Genomic DNA, 22,324 nt, shown 5'->3' on the forward strand with positions numbered 1-22,324 from the left:
GACTTACAGATCTCAGGCCTTTTCTTGCCCAGTGGCCCCATCAGTCAAAGGCAGGGCCTGCTTATCTCAGCCCTTCAGCTTAGCTCTCCTTCAAGGGGAATGCCCCCCTGGGGCTGAAGAACTGGGAATGCTTGATTGGATCCTCACAGGTTTCCCTTGTTTGTGCAGTGGTGGCTGCCAATGACCTCAAGTGGCAGACAGCAGGTATGTTCCGGCCCTTTGTGGAAGTAACCATGGTTGGCCCTCATCAAAATGATAAAAAGAGGAAGTTCACAACCAAGTCAAAAAGCAACAACTGGGCTCCCAAGTACAATGAGACATTTCACTTGTAAGTTATGGGGTGGGGACTTGCAGGACTCTGGAATGGGGGTGACCTGGGTGTAAGAATTGAGAGGGGAGAGAAAGGATGGGCTGGATGGTGGCTGGGGTGAATTCAGTTGAGGATGCCCTCAGCTCTGGTCTCCTACCTTCCATCTACCCTGTGCTCACAGCCTCCTGGGAAATGAAGAAGGCCCAGAAGCCTATGAGTTGCAAATATGTGTGAAGGATTACTGCTTTGCCCGGGAAGATCGTGTTCTAGGGCTAGCTGTGATGCCTCTGAGGGACGTGGCAGCCAAGGGCAGCTGTGCCTGCTGGTGCCCCTTGGGCCCGAAGATCCACATGGATGAGACAGGCATGACCATTCTCCGGATTCTGTCTCAGAGGAGCAATGATGAAGTGGCCCGAGAGTTCGTGAAGCTCAAATCGGAGTCTCGTTCCATGGAGGAGGGAAGCTGAGCACCTAGGCTCCTGTGCCAACCAGATGGCACCAGTTCCACAAGTCAGGGCCAATGGGAGTTACTATGTTGTCAGCTTAGGGTCCTCATAGTCAAGAGGCTGACTTATTCAGTTCAGGAAAATTTAAGGAAAAATTTGTGAGAGTTTGGCTTTTCACAGAAAGTGTCATGAATCCCTTACCAGCAGGTTTGTGCTGCTAGTAGCTGGGTTGTGGGGGTTATCACATCGGGAGATTCTCCATAAAGAGAGAAGGAAAGGCATTTCTGAGAGTGTCACCTATTCTTGGCAGGGACCCTTCCACCCCACACCCCTTCTCGACCGCTCTCCATACCACACCTTATCCAGTTAGATCCATACATAACAATCATCAGAAGAACAAGTTTAGAGGGCCTGGAGCTTGTGCCTAACTAGGTAAGTTATCAGTTGAGTCTACAGGTATTGAGCCCTGTGGTCTGGATTGGAGTATGCCAGGGAAGGAACACAGAGAATAGAATTCAAACTGTCCCTTAAGCAGAATCAGCTGGTTTTGAGTGGCTCGAGTGAGTACAAGGCATTGAAACTGAACAAGATACCTTACAGAAATGAATTGTTCTAATCCCTTCTCCCAGATAATCTTTCATGAGTAGAACCAGGTTCACATGGTGCTTCAGAGCCCTGAGCAGAACTTCTTTGGAACCCAAGCACCAGGGGCCACCTGCCCAGGAGTCCCCTTACCTCACTTTTTTAGGAAGGGGAGTGATTCTTCAGGACATGAGAGGCTCTTCTTAAGTATATGCACCTGAGAGCTAGTTGAAGGATCCAGGGGAGAGGGCTGTATTTTCTTCATGGATAGGCCCTGAACAAAGCCAAAAACTGGAAATCAGTCCTCCTCACCTATGGCCACTGCCTTCTGGCAGTCCTCCCCCTTGCAGAAACAATCTAGCCTTTGTCCTCACTCCTTTTTATCTAGGTCAGCTGCTGTTCCCTTCATAGATGTTCAGCCCTACAGAAGGAATTTGGGCTGTGATCCCTCTGCACCGGGTGGATGGAGGGTGATCCTCAACACTCCTTGGGAGGTCAGAGATAACCTCTTTGCAGGGAGTCATGTGGACTTCCCAGGCCCTTGCTCAGATGTGACATGGCCCTTCAGTATCCTCAGTAGCAGCCTCCTGGACTTCCAGAGGACTCTTATTGTCCATTGGCCATTATGTGAAACAAGAAACTAAGCATTTTGCTGTTTTTAATTGTCGTATGTGCCATTGTAATAGTAGATTATTGGCTAGTCTGTAATAAATTATCTTATAGTAGCCTTTGAGGTCTGGTAATTTTGCTAAAGTGTGGAAAGCTGTAGAAATGACTTTCCTACATAATGGTAGATCTTAGACCAGTGGTCCTTTGCTGCTTTTCCCCTCCCGCACCAAGTGGTGGATGAAACAGCTGGGGGGAGGAGAACAGATTTCTGAGAAGGGGCGTGGTCGGAAGCGGGCTTTGTGGGGGCGTGGTCGGGGCGTGGCTCTACTCTGGGCTGGACCGTGTGGCTCCGGAGCGCCTGCGCAGAAAGGTGCGTTAAGATGGCGGTCGCTGGAGGCGACGGCTGCTCGGCGATGGTGAGCAAGAGGTGCCCAAAGGTGGCGCCCGAGGAGAGGTTATCGCCTTTTCCTCCCCACACTGTAGAGAGCCTATAGCCCTTTACTATCTCGCATTCCTAGCGCTCTTTGTACTTCCCTATAGCTGTCTGTCCTCGTACTTTCTTGTAAACTGTTCTCCCGACATTCCCCATCCCCGTACTCGAGTATACGTGTTTCCCAGACGCTCCAGAGAAGACATACCTGCCTCGACACCTAGCAAAGGGATCTTTATCCCCCAGACTCCCCCAGAGGGCACCCATTTATCCAGTTACCTCATAAAGCAGGTAGGCTCAAAAACCCCAGCTAAGGCACATTCCTATTCACTCAGGGAGTTTTGTCCACTTTTCCAGCACTATACAGATTCTTATACATCCTTCTACTACATTTGACTTGAAAGTCGAAGTGCTATCATGTTTGCTATCATTCCTCTTTCATGTGGAGTAGGAAACCTACTCCTTAAGGAAAAGTCAAACTGACTGCTCATGGCTTGCAGATTCGAATTATTAGCTAACTTTTAATGCAGATTTTACATATTAACAGTGCATATTTCCAGCTTTTGAAAAACCAGGTCTATTAGCTCAGCTCACATTCCCACAAAATGACAGGTCGTTGGAGCTGAGAAGCAACTAGCAAATTAGTTTGCTGTAATTCCTGGTAGACTCCATAACTTCTTATTTTGTCATACTGGGCTTTACATTATTTTCCTGGTACCTGGTAGGCACTTGAGTTTGTGATTCCTGATATAAGGCTGGGTAATTTTCTGTGTCAGTACTTTGAGCTTTTAATAAAAATTGAAATCCAAAAAGGTTGAATATATATTTAGGCTATTTTTGGTTTCTGTAATGCTCTGATTAGTATCAGAGATCATCTTAGTAGCTAAAATTCGGGGTTAAATCTGCACCAAAGTGTTTGTTATAAGAGAATTCAATCAAAATATCTGCAGGTAACTTCCTGGTACATTTGGTCTTTTTTATTTAACTGTATTTTTATTTTGAGGGGGGATGGTAATTAGGCTTATTTATTTAATTATTTTAATGGCAGCACTGGGGATTGAACCTGGGTACACACTCTGCAACTGAGCTATACCATACTCCTGCATTTGATCTTGAAGAAATCATGTGCCAACTCCTCTCTGGTGGGGTCAGGCCAAAGGCAAGGTGTTTTTTCTCTTTGAACACCTAGTTTTGAACACCTGGCTCTGGTCTGTTCTGGAAGTGATGTCTCAAAGTGCTGTCTCCTCATTCCAGAACACACAATGGTAACCCTCCTCTCTGTGGGAAATAACAGGCCTTGTAATATTATACGGGCTGTATGTAAACAGCAGTAGAAGTGCCTCTAATAGTGGATTTTTTAAAAAGCATAATCATTTCTATCAGCATAAGTGTATGACTCATCTGTTTATTGTGAATATTTGGACTAGCTCCCTGAATGAAACTCCCATATCTTGAAGCAGAATGGCTAAGCTGAAGAAGCAACGTGAAATAATGGAGGTGGTATTAAAGTGGGAGTCAGAAGACATGTGAACAGTAGTCCAGCTCTGCTACAAACTAGTCAAGGAATCTTGACTTTTAACTTTTCAGAGGTGGTTTCTTGCTTCTGTTAAATGGGCTATTAATTCCTGCCATGTTTCCCTCAGAGGGATCACATAGACTTACTTAAATGTGAAAACACTTTGAAAACTCTATTTACTCTAAGTTTATAAGGAATTATTATGATAAATGATTCTCTGAATTCTGGTAACTTCCAAGGAATTTGTCTTGCTGTGTCCTGGGTTCAAAATCAGTAAATATTTGCTGAACACATAATATGTGCCAGGTACTCATCTAGGCGTGGAGCCTAGCATTGAACAAAACAAAATCCCTGTGTGAATTTAGGGTAAGTCATCAGCATCTTGAGTGCCTACTGAGTACCCAGTGCAGTATCACAGCATGGTGAAGTAGTAGTGAGAATCTAGATGATGAAGTTAAGTCTGCCACTATTACAGCTGTGAGAGAGCCCTCTGGTCTCCAGCTCCTACCTTCCTTTGGCAAAACCCAAACCTGGAAACCCAGAGCAAGGTAGTCTGGGTAATGTAGTTCATAGAGGTTGCTTCCCAGAATAGGGCAGAGGGAATTGGGCAGAAGAAACAGCAAACAGAATAACCAGCATTCAAGGTATCTAGAGAAGGAAAAGTCAGCACCATGGACTCTTTCCAAGAAAGTTTCCCTCTGTTCAAATTCAGAATCTAGTCTAAGACTTAGTCTCCTTAGCTGTGAAATGGTAATAGTAATACTTTTGTCCTAGAGTGATTGTGAGGATTCTGATATGACACATGAAAGTACCTAGCACAGGGCCTGATCCATATTGGAGACTCAGTATATTTTAGTTCCTTCCTGCACATGTCTAAACAGCTCTTTGGCGGAAATACTTTTTCCAGTCAAGGTTTCAAAGTGTGGCTAGGATTGTTGGGGGCTGTGTAGCTCAAATGGTAGAGTGCATGTTTAGCATGCACAAGGTCCTGGGTTCAATCCCCAATACGCTCTCTACACTTACAGAAATAGCAAACCTAGGTAAAACTAGTCGCCAGTAGCAAAACAGATAACTAGTTACCTCGGGCTGGGTATAGAGGTGCGAAGTTGACTGGAAAAGGAGGGAACTCATTGGCATGATAGAAATGCTCTTGATTTCTCTGAAGATTGTGGTTGGTGGTTACATAGGAGTGCACATTGTTTAAAATGGGTCAAAGTTTTAAATGTATGAATGCCTTTTCCTGTATGTAAAGTATACCTCTATAAAATTGATTTTAAAGTGTATACCCTTAACCCATAGCAAAAATAATTACGTGTTTCAAAAGTGGAGTAATTTCAAACATAATGAATTTTTTACTGAGAAACTGAGTAATTGACAGCTCAGCAAAGCTGACTGCTGTGATTTTAAAAGACCCATCCTTAGAGGTGTTCCTGTTTATGGAGAAGCTCTTACTAGATTAAAGGTAACATCAGTGATGAGGTTGTTTCCTTGATGTGTGTACTTTATATCAAGCACTGAAGTCTGAGGTGTAGAGGCTGTTCCTTTACTATAAATGGATGCATGGGTATTAGCAAATGTGGGCTTCAGATAAGTAAGAGGTAGCATGTTCCATATTTGAACCTACTCCTTCTATTAAATATCAGTTGTTTAAAAAAAAAGAAATAATTAAATCTAATTACCTCCCCCCAATTAATGAAAACAAAATGTGGCTGGGACTGAGTGAATGAAGGGAGAAATGGTAGGAGATGAAGTCAGAGCATGTAGGGAGGGCCCTGTGGCCCAGTGTAATGACTTTGGCTTTTAACAGAAGTAAGGTAGGAAGTTGCTGGAAATTCTGCAGGAGTGTGTGACCTCTGATATAAGGGTTCCTGTTATTCACTAGGGTATCATTGTACATTAAAAAATAATTTATTTAGAACATACCACATAATGGGTACTATTTTAGGCACTGGAGATGCATTGATATATATAGTCCCTACCCTCAAGGATAATGTGGTCTTTAAAAGGTGACAGATGGCTTCAATTTAAAGTATAAATGTTAAGATATAGATAAACATGGAAACTTACAGCATGGGAGCTCATAATAAGAACATAATCCTTGGAGCATCTGAAAAATCTTCCTGAGTAAGACGATGTAAATTGAATCTTACCCAGTAGAACTTAGCCAGGTCTAAACAGTGGGAAATGAAGTTCTAGGAACTTGGAGTGGTATGTGCACTTGGAGTGGGAAAAAAAAATTGGTAATGAGCTGGGAATTACAAGTAACTTATATCCCTGGACAGTTTGGGCTTTGTATAGGAGAATGGTGAGAGAGAAAACTGCAGAAGTAAGCAGAGGCTAGGTCATGAAGAGGAATTTAGACTTTTATCCTGAAGGTTATGGTAGATTTTTGGGTTTTTTCTTCAATGGTAGGTTTTTAAGCAAAAAGATAGCTCACTCTGGCAAGATAAGGATGAGTCAGTTGAAGTGGAGTTGGGGTGGAGGGTGAGAAATTACAAAACTGGAGATGAGGAGGCTAATGACGGTAGCCTGAACTTAGGTTGAAGCTTTGGGGATAAAAGTATATGACTATTCTAAGTTAACGCTTTATTAATGAGGAAGAACATACAGAGCTTCCTGATTAAATTATAAGTGGGAGAATAAAAGCCTTGTTAAAAATGACTCTCAGGTTCCTGGCTTGGGCAACTAGGTAAATGGTAAGACTAGTAACCAATGTTCAAAGACAGGAAATATAAGAGAAAGTACAAATTTGGAGTGTGTGAGAAGTAGGGAATGGAAATGATAATTTCAGCTTAGTAAATGTAGATTTTTTTTCATTGGAAAATGCAAATTATGTAAAAATTTAACATTTTAACCATTTGAAAGTGTACAATTCAGTGTCATTAAGTATATTCACAATGTTGTACAACCATCATTACTATCTAATTCTGGAACATATCACCCCAAAAGGAAACCCCATCCCTATAAAACAGTCATTTTTCAGTACATGTAGATTTTGAGGCATTTGTGTAATATCCAAATACAGATGTTGCATAGGTATTTGGATATGTGGTACTGAAACTCAGGATAAAAATTCAGGTTGAAGATAGATATTTTTTAATCATTAGCCTACAAGTAGGTATTTCTTGAGACTTATGGACTTGAATGAGAATCTTTGTCCTGAATTGGATGTAAAATGTATATATATATATGTGTGTATATTCTTATAAACAGTCTATAGCATTAATCAAATGCCCAAAGGAATGTCTTAACCTAAACAAAGTTACTAACCATTGGGGTGTGTGTGTGTGTGTGTTAAATGAAACCATGGAGTAAAGAAAACTCAGGGAAAGTGAATAGTGAGAAAAGAAGAATGAGGATGGAACTCTGGGTAGCAAGTAATGTATAGAGAGGTCCAAAGGGTGTTCTGTTGAGTGTAAGAAACAAAATTCTTTTCTACCTCAAGATAGCTAAAGACTTTTAAAGGGCACTGTTATTTCTTGCTTGCTAGATGTACCTCACTGGCTGCCTCTGTCAGATGCTCAGTCACCTAAAACATGTATTTTTGCTGTAAAATAGATTGTTTCCTTTGGTAACTAGCCATAACTTCTTCCTGAGTAGTCTTACTTTTGGCCATTAGGTTGGTGGAGAGTATCATTTACAAAGTCAATAATAGAGAGTTAAATAAATTGCCATAATTTGCAACAAGCATGTTTTGTGTGGGTATCTAGTATATTGTGGGCTTTATAATAAACCAGCAGCTCTCAATGTATAAGACCTGAACCAACAGCATCAGCATCACCTGTATTTGTAAGAAATGTACATTCTTGGGCACCACCACAAACCTGCTGACTCAAACTGGTCAGGGATGGGATCCAGCCTCCAGGTGATTCTGATGCATGTTAAAGTTTGAGAACAACTGTGATGGACTATTCCTGACCAAGGTTTTTCAGTCCATAAATAAAACATGTGTTTCTGGTTTCCTCATTATCTTTTATGTAATAAAATCTGGATGGCAGCATTTTGCAGTGTCTGATGAATTCCTCATGAAGAAGTTGTTTTTGAGCACTCTTGTCCATCTGTGACCTCTATCACCCTGGATCATAGTTAAAATATTATTTCCTACATGTTATTTTCCCCTGTGGTACGCAGTAATTATCTTCAACAACATAAATTGTAAACTGCCCAGTTATTTAAGTGCTATAGATAAGGGATTAATTATTTTTGTGAATACCCTGTCTTGTCCCTCCAGTCCTTTGTCTTGGAATCTCCCAGTCTTCTGCCGAATCACATCCTTGGCTTTGGAGAGTATAAAATGAACCTCACTGAAATTGCACCATTTTCTCTTCTCTACCCCTATCAAGGAATTTTCAGCTACTTGGCCTTGCCTAGAGATGTAGTTGCTGTATTCAAATCCCTTGTGTTCCCTAGAATTAATAACCATAGACAGGAAGAAATTAGAAGCCACAGACTGAATTTCAAGAGAATTGGATTTTGTCATCAAGGCCAGGCAAGGAAGGTTTTTGGTTTCTGCTATTCTTAGGGATAAGCCAAGCAGTACAGTATCTTAGTTGTCTTTCTGAGAAGATTGTACACTAATTGAGGGCATGGATGATAACTTACTTATTTTTGCATCTTTGAGCGTGTCTTAACTAACACATACTAGATACTCAGTAAGCATTAAATTTAATTGACTTAATCCTGAAGTTAGAATATGAAGATTTAAATTCCGGCCCTACCTAAAACATAAGTTTTGCCTACTTCCCTGTATAAAAATCTAAAGAGAGAATATATATGAAGCACTCTTCAAAAGTACAGAGAACTTGGAAAAATGTGAAGTTACATAATAGTTTTAATTCATATGCTCTCTACCCTAGAACAATTGGTTCATTCTGGATTGTGGTGAGAGAGCAATACAGCATAGTGAGCTAGTAGTCAAGAGATACTGGTGCTAGTCCTGATCTCCTTTAAATTCTTTAGGTCTTAGTCTCCTTTTATCTCAAATGAAGAAGGATAGATCAGATTGTTGCAGTGGTTCCTGGCTTTGGCTACACATTGGAATCACCTGTTACCAAAAAATGCTGAGGCCTAGAACCAACTCACATAAATTTGATTCAATATGTCTGGGCTCCACATTGGGCCTCGAGACTTTTTCAGAGCTCCCTTTGTGTAGCCAAGGTTTTGTTATTTTAAATCAAAAAAAAACATTTTTTTTCAGATACAAAATACATACCAGTGGGGCTTCTGTAGTTGCTTTTTTAAGACTTTAGGTTCTGACTGCCAGTTTCTTTTTCTTATCTCCCATTTTAGAACTCCTAAGTCTTCATAGAACACTGATAGAAAAACATTGAAAATAGATAATTTCCAAGATTGTTTCCAGTTCCAAAACAATGTTATTACCCTATGTCTTCTCACAAGATCTCTGTTCTTAACACCTGTCTGACTTGAAAGTTACCTTTGCATTTACTTTTTGATTACTCTAGCTCTTTTGCTCTAAAGCTATGAGTAGTCTAAAATTCGATTGGCAAAGGAACCTCCTGGGTATCTTGTTGCCACCCCTCCCAGAGAGTCTGATCCATTACATCCAGGGTGGGGGGCAAGTGTCTGTAGTTTCCACAAGTTCTTTTCATGTCTTTGAAACAATTGATTCATGGACCATACTTTGGGTAAAGATTGCTTTAAGAAATTCTGGGTCAAAAGTGAAGAAGGAAGGGATGCTGAAATGTAGGGACACAGTAGAAGAGTGGATTTCATCCTGAGCTCAGTGCCAGATCTGCCAAAGAGGAGCATCTGGACATTTAAATCTTTAAATTATACTCCTTCTGAACCATGGTATTTGACCACAGTTCTCAGTTACTGCCTTCGATACCCACTTGACTATCATATCTTCATCTGTGGCCAAGTCTAGGAGAGAGATGGTATTTAGAATCATGGTCCAGAGGAGTCAGGCAAGCAGGGATTCAAATCTCTTATCACTGTGACTCCACCACTCTCTGGTTGTATGACCCTGAACAAGTCACTTAACCTTCTTAAGCCTCAGATTTTTCGTCTGTAAAAAAGAATAATACCATCATTTTAAGCCCAGATTTTAATGAAAATCAGATAAATTTAATTTAATGAAAATTAAAATTAGTGAGATTATAAAGTTTGTAGTAAAGTGTCCGGCACACCGCACATTTTTATAAAGTGTAGGTATTATATCATCAGGGCCTAATGGGCTAACTGACAGGGAGTTTTTGTTTTATTCTTAGGTGGTGTTTCTCTGAGATGAAATACATAAAACCTTTAATTTCAGGTAAGTGCTCAGCTCATATCTGCTGAGATACCCAAAGTTCAACAACCAACAATGTATTTGTTTAGTACTACACTGTACCATATTCTATGCACAAAGCCAGGAAAATGACCGCTTGTGCTCTCTTGAGCACTCAGGATTGAACTGAAGCCTACCAAGAAACTTCTTACAATTTTGCATTTCCAAGAAACTTCTTAGTGCAGGACTCAGACTTGACTTCTCTCTGACCTGGCTTGAGACTATTTTTGCTGCAAAGGTGGGAGGAAAAAAATTGTAAAGTTGAACTTGAAATTACTATAGAAAGTCTTTGGTTATAACCATTTATTAATTCACATTTGAGAACAGTGTTTCAGTTTTCTTTTTAGAAGGTAATGAGAGGGATGTTCTACCTAAAGACTTGAAGCAGACAGGTGAGTGCTTCAATTTTGAAGGTATTTAAGACAGAAAGCCAAAGGTCTGCTATGATAACAACTATGGTCAAAGTGTCTTCAGCAAAAGCTAACGGTGGGAGAGTGTTTTTCATCTGTGAATTTTAAAGGGGACATAGGAATAGTCCAACAAAGACTTTGACTGGGCTGATTGAATTAATTGGGATTATTGACATTATAATAAGATGAATCATGATTTGAATACTCCTCCTGACAGCCTCCTTCCTTTTTCCATGTGTGGTTAAAAATGATCAAAAGGGTCTTATTGAACTTATTTCTCTTCCTATAGAGATCTAGCTTAATAATGAATGTCTTCAATCCCAGACTGTATACTTTTCATCCTTACTGTGACAGTTTGTCATATCAATATCAGTTTCTGCTATGGTTATTTTGGAGAAAGTTTGGGCTTTCTACCAAGGTCTGACTAGACTCTCCATGTAATTCCAACCAAATGACTGTTGATTGTTGTATGGGAGGGTTCTCTCCAACAGCGGGAAAACCTTCTGTCATAGTTTTTTTTGTGAACTATGCTTTTAAAGAATTTGAAAAACAATAAAAGAGCTATGGGGCTTCCAAAGAGTGTATGTGTTTGAGGAGGAAAGGAAGTTGTTTTTGGTTTAGTAAAACAAAATCAGTTCCTCTTGGACTACATTTGTTGTTTTAATTTTAAAAGCTGAGCTTTGAAGATGGAGGATGGATTTTAGCTAAATAAAGGCATATGAGGGTTACATAAAAGAATTATCCCAAGATTGAGAAGAGTGAGTTGTTAAAAATTTCCATGAAACCTTTTGAAGTTGCTTTTTTTAAGCTTATGTATACTCCATGTACATGCAAGATTTTATATATATTTATCCAAATATTGCCATAAGTGTCTGCATTGGTGGCTATCCAAATCCCATGCTTGAATTTATGAAGGAAGGACCTTTAGTACCAGTATTTGATTTGACTCTAATTCTTCCATAGGGAATTTCACCCTTCTTGGCTTTGTTCATAATCCAATTTAAGGAAGAACAAATTTTAGAGTACACAGAGAAAGGTTCTTAACTCTTTTTCAATAACAAAACATATTAAGAATCTTTTAAAAGTTCAGGACCTCTCCCCAGAAAAAATGCACAGGTTGTCTATGGACAATTTTAGAAGGTTCATAAAGTTTGTAGAGTTCATCTGTTGAAATTTGGCTTAGAAAACAAAAAACAAGCAAACAAAAAACTGATCCCAAAAAGTGGGTAAACTGTATATCCTTCAGACAATTCTCCATAAATACTGTTTCTCAAGCTTTTGATATATATTTAACAGCCTTAAGTTCAGACAGTCTGTTTTCTAGAATTGTGTGCTTTACTTCTCAGATCTTTCTTCAGAAGTGAGCATTGGCCCAAACTGGGGGTCTTAGGAGCAGGATTGTGTATGTGTGTGTATATATATATATACACACTTTATATATATATAAAGTGGACTGACAAGAGAGCTCCAAGAAAAAGGGAACCTTAATCTGGGTAAATGTTGGTGGGGCTTAAGGAGTTCCAGGCCCAAACAAAGTTTAGTCAGGAAAGTTGAGCTCAAAGCACTAGGCAGAGGACCAAACTGGGCCTCACAGAATTAAAAGACTGGCAACAGGAAACAGACAACAGAATTTTTAAAAATTTCTTTAATTGTAAAATACATACAACATTACTTTTTAAGTGTACAGTTCAGTTCATTGACATTAAGTATATTCATATTGTTAGGCAACCATCACCACCAACCAGTTTGAGAACTCTTTTCAACTTTGAAACTGAAACTCTGTACCCATTGAACAATAATTCCCCTGTCCCCCCCAACCCCAGCCCCTACAATGGTAACCACCATTCTTCTTTCTGTCTCTATGAATCTGACAACTCTAGGTGCTTCATATAAGTGGAATCATACACTATTTCTTTCTATGACTGGCTTATTTCACTTAACATAACGTTCCTAAGGTTCATCTAAATTGTAGCATGTCAATTTCCTTCTTTTTTGAGGCTGAATAATATCTCATTGTGTGTGTGTGTATATATATATGTATATACCACATTTTGTTTGGCCATTTGTCGATGGGACATTTGGGTTGATTCTTCTCCTTGGCTATTGTGAATAATGCTGCCATGAACATGGGTATACAAATATCTCTTTAGGTCCCTGCTTTCAATTCTTTTGGGTATATAATCAGAAGTCAAATTTCTGGATTGTATGGTAATTCTATTTTTAATTTTTTGCATAATCACCATACTGTTTTCTGTAGAAGTTGCACTGTTTTGCATTCCCACAAATAGTGCACAAGGATTCTAATTTCTCCACATCTTTGCCAATAGTTGTTATTTTCTTTTTTGGTTTTTGAAGAATACTAGCCTCCTAATGAGTATATTGGAGCAAATTTTGGACAGAAAACCTAGAAAGATACTCTGAGACTATGGTACATTTTACGAGTGTCTTAAGAAACACCAATGTATGGGGAGGGAGCTGATAAGGGTATAGGGCAGATTCAGATACCAAAAACTACCCAAGCTGGGGATGAAGTTTAGAACCTTCTCATGAAAATTATGGGAACTCTAGATACTTAATCAACATACAAAAATCAGTGGTTGTCCTAATTAATGGCAATTACCCATTAGAAATATAATAGAAGAAAGATTCCATTCACATTAGGAACAAAATCTTAACTAAGAATAAACATGACAAAGAAATGCACAAAATATGTATGAAGAAACCTTTAAAACTTTATTGATGGACAAAAAGATGGCCTGAATAAATGGCAAAATATAGGCATGTTCCTGGATAGATTATGGTGGCTCTCGTTTTCACTCAGAGTGAAAGCCAAGGGCCTTTTAGACCCTACATGGTCTGCCACCACCCTTCCTGACCTCTCTGCTGCCGCTCTACCCCTCATCTTGCTGCTCCAGCTACTCTGCCTTCTTGCTGTTCATTAAACAGTCTGTGTTGTCATTATTCCTTCTGATTGAAGCACTCTTCCTCCAGATAGCCCTTTGGCCAACTTCCTTCTCCACGTTTTTGCTCAGTCTCACCTTTTCTATAAGCCCTACCTTGATCACCCTACCACCTTCTGTCACCCTCATACTCCTGCTCACTTTTTTCTTTTTCTTTCTTCCCATTTTTTTATTGATGTATAGTTGATTTGCAATGTTGTATTACTTTCTGGTGTATAGCCCAGTGATTCATACATACATACATATATACACACACACACACACACACACACGCACACACATATTCTTTTTCATTACAAGTTACTGTAAGCCATATATAGTTCCCTGTGCTATACAGTAGGACCTTGTTGTTTATTCTGTACATAATAGTTTGTATCTGCCAATCACAAACTCCCATTTTATCCCTCCCTCCCCCTTCCCACCCAGTAACCATAAGTTTGTTTTCTGTGAGTCTCTTTCTGTTTTGTAAATAAATTTGTTTGTGTCATTTTTTTTAGAATCCACATATAAGTGATGTCATATATTTGTTTCTTTCTGACTGACTGACTTCACTTATTTAGTATGATAATCTCCAGGTCCACCCATGTTGCTGCCAATGGCATTATTTCATTCCTTTTTATAGTAGAGTAGTATTCTATTGTGTGTGTGTGTGTGTGTGTGTGTGTGTGTGTGTGTGTGTGTGTGTGTACACACCACATTTTCTTTATCCATTCATCTACTGATGGATATTTAGGTTGCTTCCATGTCCTGGCTATTGTAAAAAGTGCTGTTATGAACAGTGGGGTGCATGTATCTTCAAATTAGAGTTTTCTCTGGATATATGCCCAGGAGTGGGATTGCTGGATCATACAGTAACTCTATTTTTAGTTTTTTAAGGAACGTCTACACTGTCTTCCATAGTTGGCTGCACCAATCTGGATTCCCATCAACAGCGTAGGAGGGTTCCTTTTACTCCAGACTCTCTCCAGCATTTATTATTTGTAGACTTTGGATGATGGTCATCCTGACTGGTGTGATGTGATACCTCATTGTAGTTTTGATTGGCATTTCTCAAATAATTAGTGATGTGTAGCATCTTTTCATGTGTCTGTTGGCCATCTGTATGTCTTTTGGAAAAATGTCTATTTAGGTCTTCTGCCCATTTTTTTTATTGTGTTGTTTGTTTCTTTGCTATTGAGCTGTGTGAGCTGCTTGTGTATTTTGGAAATTAATCCCTTGTCAGTCTCATTTGCAAATACTTTCTCCCATTCTGTAGGTTGTCTTTTCATTTTGTTTGTGGTTTCCTTTGCTGTGCAAAAGCTTTTAAGTTTAATTAGGTCCCATTTGTTTACTTTTGTTTTTATTTCCATTACTCTAGGAGACAGATCCAAAAAAATATTGCTGTGATTTATGTCAAAGGATGTTCTGCCTATGTTTTCCTCTAAGAGTTTTATGGAATCCAGTCTTACATTTAGGTCTTTAATCCATTTTAAGTAAATAAGATTACTTCCTTAATTTCTCTTTCTGATACTTCATTGTTAGTGTATAGAGATGCAACAGATTTCTGTGTATTAATTTTGTATCCTGCAACTTGAGCGAATTCATTGATGAGCTCTAGTAGTTTTCTGGTAGCTTCTTTAGGATTTTCTGTGTATAGCATCACATCATCAACAAACAGTGACATTCTTACTACTTCCTTTCCAATTTGGATTCCTTTTATTTCTTCTCTGACTGCTGTGACTAGGACTTCCAAAACTATGTTGAATAGAAGTGGCAAGAGAGGGCATCCTTGTCTTGTTCCTGATCTTAGAGGAAATTCTTCCAGTTTTTCACCATCAAGTATGATGTTAGCTGTGAGTTTGTCATATATGGCTTTTATTATGTTCAGGTGTGTTCCCTCTATACCCACTTTCTGAAGAGTTTTTAATCACAAATGGATGTTAAATTTTGTCAAAAGCTTTTTTGTAACGATTGAGATGATTAAATGGTTTTTATTCTTCAGTTTGTTAATGTATGTTTTCTCAACTGTAAATAGGTAATTATCTTTCCTTATAGCTCAGATTTAGTGAGATGATTTATAAACTATGAAACCTAAACAAATGCAAATGATGAGATTCTCTGTTATTTCTTCTTATAGTTTTTGTGCTAAGGAGAAACAAAGTCATCAAAAGGTTTGTGATCTGGGGTTTATTCGTGGTTCAGAGACATAAAGGAGTAAAAAAAAAAAAAAAAACCTGCTGATTGATCCAGTTCAGATGATCAGATGCAAAGAGCATTACTTAATGTTCTGTATAAAGAATGAAGAGGGTTTGTGAGAGTGTGAAGTGAAGAGAGATGGAACAGATCAGGGAGAAAAGTAAAACAGTTAAGGGATTTTTACTCCCTTAGTTACTGCTATAGTGAACTAAATCTTTTCCTACTAAAATATAAGATCCAGAAGGTTCAAAGCAATAAAATGAAGTTTAATGAATTGTATGATTACAAAATTCTAAAATCCATGGGTTGATAAAAGCAAATATACCTTTTAAGGAAATTTTGGTTTCTTTTTTTTTTTTTAATTTCTTTGTCATCCCTTTGAGAGAGTCAACTACTAAGAAAACTGCTTTGCCTCTGAAAGATCCAAACAAGGAAATGTTGAGTAACGATAAAACCCTGGGGCCGCAGAGGTCTATGCACAATTACTAAGCTTTGACACCTTATTTATTTTTCTGCTTAGCTTTTCCTTTTGTGTCTTACCATTTTTAAAAATAGGTATCAAATTACATCTATAAAGTTTTTCATAACTAGATACAGTTATTAGTAAGTAATGACAAATCTTTAATTAATATGACATCTTTGATTGAAAAGGTTATTTGAGCATCAAGTGAAAAAATGATTTGAATCTATTTTTTACTGAGACTTTCACTGCTACTGTAAGACACAGCTCAAATGCCACTTTTCCCATTAAGCTCTTCTTGACTTCTCTACCTTGAATAACTCTCCCTTCTCAGAACCATTTTGGCACTTTGTTTAGTAAACAAACCATCCCCCAAGTCCCCTTAAGACATGTACCATTTTTGCATTGTATCTTTTTATACTGTTATATCTAATTCTCTCCCCTACTCACTGTCTTATGCATTTCTGTATTTCACTATAACATGTACATGAATGGCTCTTTTTTTTTTTTTGTCCCTCGCTTATTGAGATATAACTGACATTTAACACTGTGTAAGTTTAAGGTGTACAACATGATGATTTGATGTATGTTGTGCCTATCCAAGTACTAACCAAGGGGGAGATTGTAGCCCACAAACTCAGTCATTCCTATCTCTGCATTGTGGCCTGATGCTATTAAACATTTAAAACACACAATTTATTCCTTGCCTCTAATAACATGTAGATCAAGCATCCCTCTGATTATGACTGGTTCTTCATGTATATCTTTTCACAAGGGGAAAATGTCTGGATGTGCCAAAGCAAATAGTCACCATGACAGTTATTTATTTTGTTGCAAATAATCATCTCCCATTCTGGTTTTACATCAGCCTCTAAAACCTTATTAAAGTTAATTTGAATTATGTGTTCAGTCTCAATGAGCAGCCAAAGCGAAGTTTCTGAGTCTAAAAACTGAAGTCTGGTAAGTTTAGTAAATTTACCAGGATAAGTTCCACTGTGTTGATTTTTAGCTCTTATATAACTGTCAAATGTAACCTCTTCTCCCAGTCCCCATTGCCAGTGCCTTAACTCATCTATTCAATATTTTTCCTCTGAATTATGAATAGCAACATCTTAGCTCATTTCCTGAACATCATTCAAGCTAGACTCCACACTGATGCTGTATTTTTCTGAATCACAAGTCTGATTATGTTAACATACCTTTTAAAGTATTCAGTAGTATTCTGCAATAATGTACTCTACTGCATGCCCTTTCATAAGTTGTTCCTCTCTCCTGCCCAGAAAACCCTGTCTACCATGTTCACTAAGCTAACTAACTTATCTTTGTGTTTGAAGACTCAGCTCAGAATCTGCTCCAAGAAGTGTTACCAGATCCCTGTAATCTGGCTTAAATGCTCAGCTTTTGCGCCTCTATGACACCCTGTCCTTGCCTTAGTCGTACTACCCACCACACTGGATAGCAGTTTTTTTTCTTCTGTCTCCCCTAATGGACAGTTAATTTCTTTAAGGCAGTGATAGGGATGGTGTCTGATCCTTTTCTGCATTCCCTAGCCCTAGTGTAATACTTGACATGTTTGTTTAATGAATTTAAGAACCTCTTTATAAACTTATTCACTTCATTTAAACTTCAGCATGCTTGTTCACTCTCCTTTCATCTCCCCCAATCTGTATTTTCTTTTTGATCCTTGACCATTCATCCCTAGCCACTTCTGTTCCCACTTTGACCTTGTCATGCTCTTCCTCTGCTTCTTCAGAGCCTTATAACCAACCATTGTATGTGTGTGTGGTGGGGGGACTCCATTAATGAGTAAGACTGTGACTGTCAGCTGTCACTAAATTTGTGAATGTCTTGTAGTATATAATTCTTCTCATGGAATAAAATATAATTAAATAAAAATAAAATAATTTAAAATAAAATATAATTGCATAGATAAAGAACCTATGGGTCTAAAATGAAAATTACTATGTATGAGAGAGCAAGTAGACAAAAAAAAAAAAAAAAGAAAGAAAAACATCTTTGAGGTACAAATTCTAGGCAATCAGCTAGGTGCACCCACTGTCTTAGTTTCTACTGCACACTAACTGTTTCACAGAGCACCCAATTCAGATTTATGCTTCAGCAAAATCACTCTATAGTGTGCCCGTGAAAGGTGACTTTACACAAATAATTAAATCTGACAATGCCAGGTTTACAGTACTACATGTGTATGCTAGGCTTGATGATATATTAAAGCAATGTAAATTGTTTCTTTGCCTTCAGAAAGTACACAAGTGTTTCCTTTTATTCAAAGAACTCATGAAATTCTACCTCCTCTAGGAAACTCCAACTGGAAAAGATAGTGAATGAGTGCTCTCTTTACAGATACATTTTTAAATTACTTATTCAAGTTAAAATTTTTTTTCCATTGGTTTTGATTACATTAAATTTGTGGATTAATCTGGGGGATAGTTTATACCTTTGCAATGTTGCCTCTCACTATTCAGAAACATGATACTTCTCTGTTCAGGTCTTCTGTGGCCCTCAGTAAAATTTAGTGACTTACCATATAGATCTATATATTTATTGTTAGATGTATGCCTCATTGTTTGAAAATTTGTTGCTATTTAAGTGATACTTTTCCCATTTTTTTTTCTTTTTATTGTAAGTATCTATAAAGGCTTTTTAGTTGTAAATTTATTTTGTAACTAGGCATCTTACTGAAATCTTTTTATTTCTAATAATTTTTTAGAGTCATGGAATAATTCTAAGACTGGAAGGGGCAGTAGAAATTATCTTGTCCAACCTGCTTATGTACATATGAGAAGACTGAGACTCAAAGTAGTCTTAACAGGGTTGAGTTAAGAAAATCTTAGAGTTCATGAGTCTACAGTCATTAAGTTTTACAAAATACCACGTTGTTGTGAAGCAATGCGGGAGTGAGGCTGAGACAGCAGACTGCTAAAGAGGAGCCTCTCAAATCTGTATCCTGATGTGGTCCTTACCAATCCGAGGTATACAAATTTAGAAATTCAATTTACAGTTTGTCCTAGGAGGACCAGGTCCCAAGGGATCAGTGCACTCTTTTCTTTCTGGAAATAATAATTTATCAACAAAATAGCTACTTTAGAAGTTTTACCATGGAAAATCTAATAATTTCCAGGGCATTGCCTTCTAGTGGCCAGCTCTACCCAGGAGGCCAAATTAGAGATCCCAGAATTAGAACAAAGAGAACTAGATGTTTTTGTGTGGTATTTGCATTAAGATACGGTATTCTGATAGTCTGATAAACTGTTGTCTTCTAGTGATATTTTTTTCCAAGTAACTCTGATAGGCATTATAATCAGAGAAACTTTTCCCCAGGCAGTGGTTTAAGCAGTGATAAATGTTTCAGAATTTTCTGTTCTAAAAACTGACTTTCCTTCACTCTGTCATGACCAGCATGTTAGTTTTAATAAGTAGAGCTTCTCTTAGATTAGTCCTATTTTAACTTCATGCCTCCCTTTCTGGCGAGGAACCCTAAGCCCCATGCTGAGATTTATTTAGGCTGTACTTTAATCTTATCACATTTGTAAGTCATCTCCTAAGCAGATTACTTCAGGGAATATTTCCATAGATGGTTAAGCATTCATTAATGTTGAAGTCTTGTTAACTTTCTTTCAAGAGTGTGGGTGAATTTAAAATCTTGTTCCCAGATTCTACTATATATACACCATTTTGGGTCCTATAGCTTGCCTATCAAGCACCACAAACTTCTTGAGGTCAGCCACATAGCTGACCACTAAGCATAAGTCAGAGGAAGTCCATCAGTAGTTACTGAAATTCAGGGAGTGTCAGGATCTTCTGTTAGATTGGACTCACTGAGGAAGTCTGTAAGAATAAATAATTTTGCCCACCTGCTCAGTCTGTTGTCAGAACTGCAATGAGCAGAACTCTTGCTTCAGACAGCATTTGTCTGGGAGGCCCAACCAACTAAGCTAGCATGTGATTTGGATTTGTTGGACTTGAAGTATGTAGAGTGAATGTCAGTAAGGTTATTGGAAATCTCTGAGAGATAAAATAGAGAACTGAAATCCCTAAAGGCTTTGAGGTTGGATAAGATTACAGTTGAGTGTTAGGACAAGCAGCAAAGCTAAGATGTCCTAGATCTGTGCTGAGAAACAAGTGAGGTGCTCATAATTCACTTTATTGGTTGCTGCTCATATAGTAGGTGAATCAGCCATATTTTAGGGCTCAGGACCCCCGGGCCCAGCACCTAGTACAGTTGACCGTATTACCACATGATGGAAAGTGATGATGGAAGGAGAGTAATACATAAAGTAGCACACTCAAGAGCTGGGTGCTTGTTCTTATTCATCTCAGTGCTCTCCAGCTGGGGAAAGATAAAGATAGAACTTAGGCAGGCCCTGTTGTTGGTGCTTGCTTGCCTCCAGGCCTTATAGGAGTCAGGAGAAATTTAATGAATAAGGGAGTTTATAAATTGAGTTGTCTGAAAATGTAGAGGCTGTCCTGAGAAAAGAATGATTTCATCTTCACTGGAAGTATTCCTGGTTGCTAAACACAGGAAATGACGGCTGCGGGTGGGAGAATGGACCAGGTATCTCCCAGTGCTTTTCCAGTTATGAAATTCTGTAATCATAGTGACCCTGAGAGGCCATGCAAGATCCAGGATGGCTCCCAGCCTGGACATTCCTGGTGGGAGGGGAAGGCAATGTGATTCTTCTCACTTGGGCTTAGTTTAATTTAGTTCAACTTGATCCCTTTGTGACTCTCCTTAGACCCAGTGAAACCCCATATGATGTGAGAAAACCTCTTGACATCTCTAGGTGGCACTGTGACCCAGGGATGTTCCCAGTTTAGTTTCAAAGCCAGAGTTCCCTGGGGACAGGGAACCTCATACTGGAGTGACTTAAACTCCCACAGCTTGTTGACCTGGTAGCATTAAAAATGTTCTGCCTTCTACTGTGAAGTAGAGTAGTGGAATATAGACCACCAGCAGAGAAGTGACATGTGGGGCCCAGAAATCCCTCACAGTTTAGGGTTTTGGATTATGTTATTCACGGACACTCCCCGCTTTATGACTGCCATGTTTGTATCTAATGAAGTAGGGAAGCTAAGGGGAATGTGTCTTTGGATTGGTTTTAATTGAGGAAGGTACAGATCCCAGAACTGATTTTAAACATCACCAGATAGTGTTTGCGTTCTTTATAGCGTTTGTCTTGATGAAGTTGTCAGTAGGTGACATCTTTTTTTAGTTTTCTTTTTTTTTTTAGTTTTTTGGGGTTTTTTTTGGTGGGGAAGGAAGGTAATTAGGTTTATTTATTTTTATAGGAGGTACTGGGGATTGAACCCAGAACCCTGTGTATGCTAAGCACGTACTCTACCACTTGAGCTATACCCTCCCCCAGCAGGTGACATCTTGTAACATGTACTTTTCAGAAAGATTTTCCTTAGTCTGATATTGTTAATGAACTTACCTACTCTTGGTCTTCATTCTTTTTTCAAGTTCAAAATTTTAAAAATTTATTTACCAATCATCTACTTGGAAGCCAGGCCCTGTGCTAGGGCTTTAGAAGACACATAAATTAATTAGACATTTTCAAACTTACCAACCTGACAGGGGAGATAAAATTCAAAAAAATAATTATAACACAAGAAAAATGAGAATAAAAAATAGTTTTAGGAGAACAGCATCAACCAAGTAGTATAGGAGTTTGGAGGGAGCGAAAGATTATTTCTGGATTAAGAGACCAGAGAAACTTCATTGGAAAGTTCATGGGATTTGAGTTGGCCTTTGTAAAATAACGTTTGAAGGACTTTGGCTGGTAAAGAGCAGAGCATTACCCTTGGAGGGAACTGTGTGAGCAGTGGCACAGGTGCAGGACAGCATGGGCCATATAGAGGGAAAAGTACATAGGCCAGTTTGAGTAAAAGTAAATAGTGGAAGAGAAAAATGAAAGAACAGTTTGAATTCAAATTAGAGCATCTTGAATGTGTGGCTGATAATATATCTGAACTTCATTCAGTAACCCATGGGAAGCATTGAAGGTTTTTGAGCTGATCAGTAAGAAGACATTATCAGTGTTCTGCTGCAGGGCAACAGTGGATAGTTTATAAAAGTTGGAAGCAAATAACAGGGTGTATTGAATTGGGGAGGAAAG

General features: G+C 38.6%; 2 protein-coding genes across 22 annotated transcripts in view; both read left to right on the top strand.

Moving 5' to 3' along the window:
• LOC102504108 (protein unc-13 homolog B) overlaps positions 1 to 2,063 on the top strand; it is a 167,050-nt gene extending 164,987 nt beyond the window's left edge. For 10 of the 12 annotated variants that reach the window (XM_014561924.2, XM_014561932.2, XM_032477923.1 and 7 more), the window contains 2 exons: positions 169 to 328; positions 492 to 777. In XM_014561924.2, coding sequence (XP_014417410.1) covers positions 169 to 328; positions 492 to 777 — 446 coding nt within the window. Of the gene's footprint in view, positions 1 to 168; positions 329 to 491 lie in introns of all 12 variants that reach the window. The other 2 variants (XM_032477919.1, XM_014561931.2) reach the window with 1 other exon arrangement.
• A 116-nt stretch (positions 2,064 to 2,179) lies between these two features.
• The window catches only part of LOC102509688 (phospholipid-transporting ATPase FetA), a 64,511-nt gene continuing 44,366 nt past the window's right edge, over positions 2,180 to 22,324 (top strand). For all 10 annotated transcript variants that reach the window (XM_032477928.1, XM_032477925.1, XM_032477926.1 and 7 more), the window contains exons 1-2: positions 2,180 to 2,363; positions 10,124 to 10,167. In XM_032477928.1, the coding sequence (XP_032333819.1) occupies positions 2,185 to 2,363; positions 10,124 to 10,167 (223 nt within the window). In that variant the 5' untranslated portion in view covers positions 2,180 to 2,184. The remainder of the gene's footprint in view (positions 2,364 to 10,123; positions 10,168 to 22,324) is intronic.

Source organism: Camelus ferus, chromosome 4, assembly GCF_009834535.1.
Source record: "Camelus ferus isolate YT-003-E chromosome 4, BCGSAC_Cfer_1.0, whole genome shotgun sequence".
Taxonomy (NCBI): domain Eukaryota; kingdom Metazoa; phylum Chordata; class Mammalia; order Artiodactyla; family Camelidae; genus Camelus; species Camelus ferus.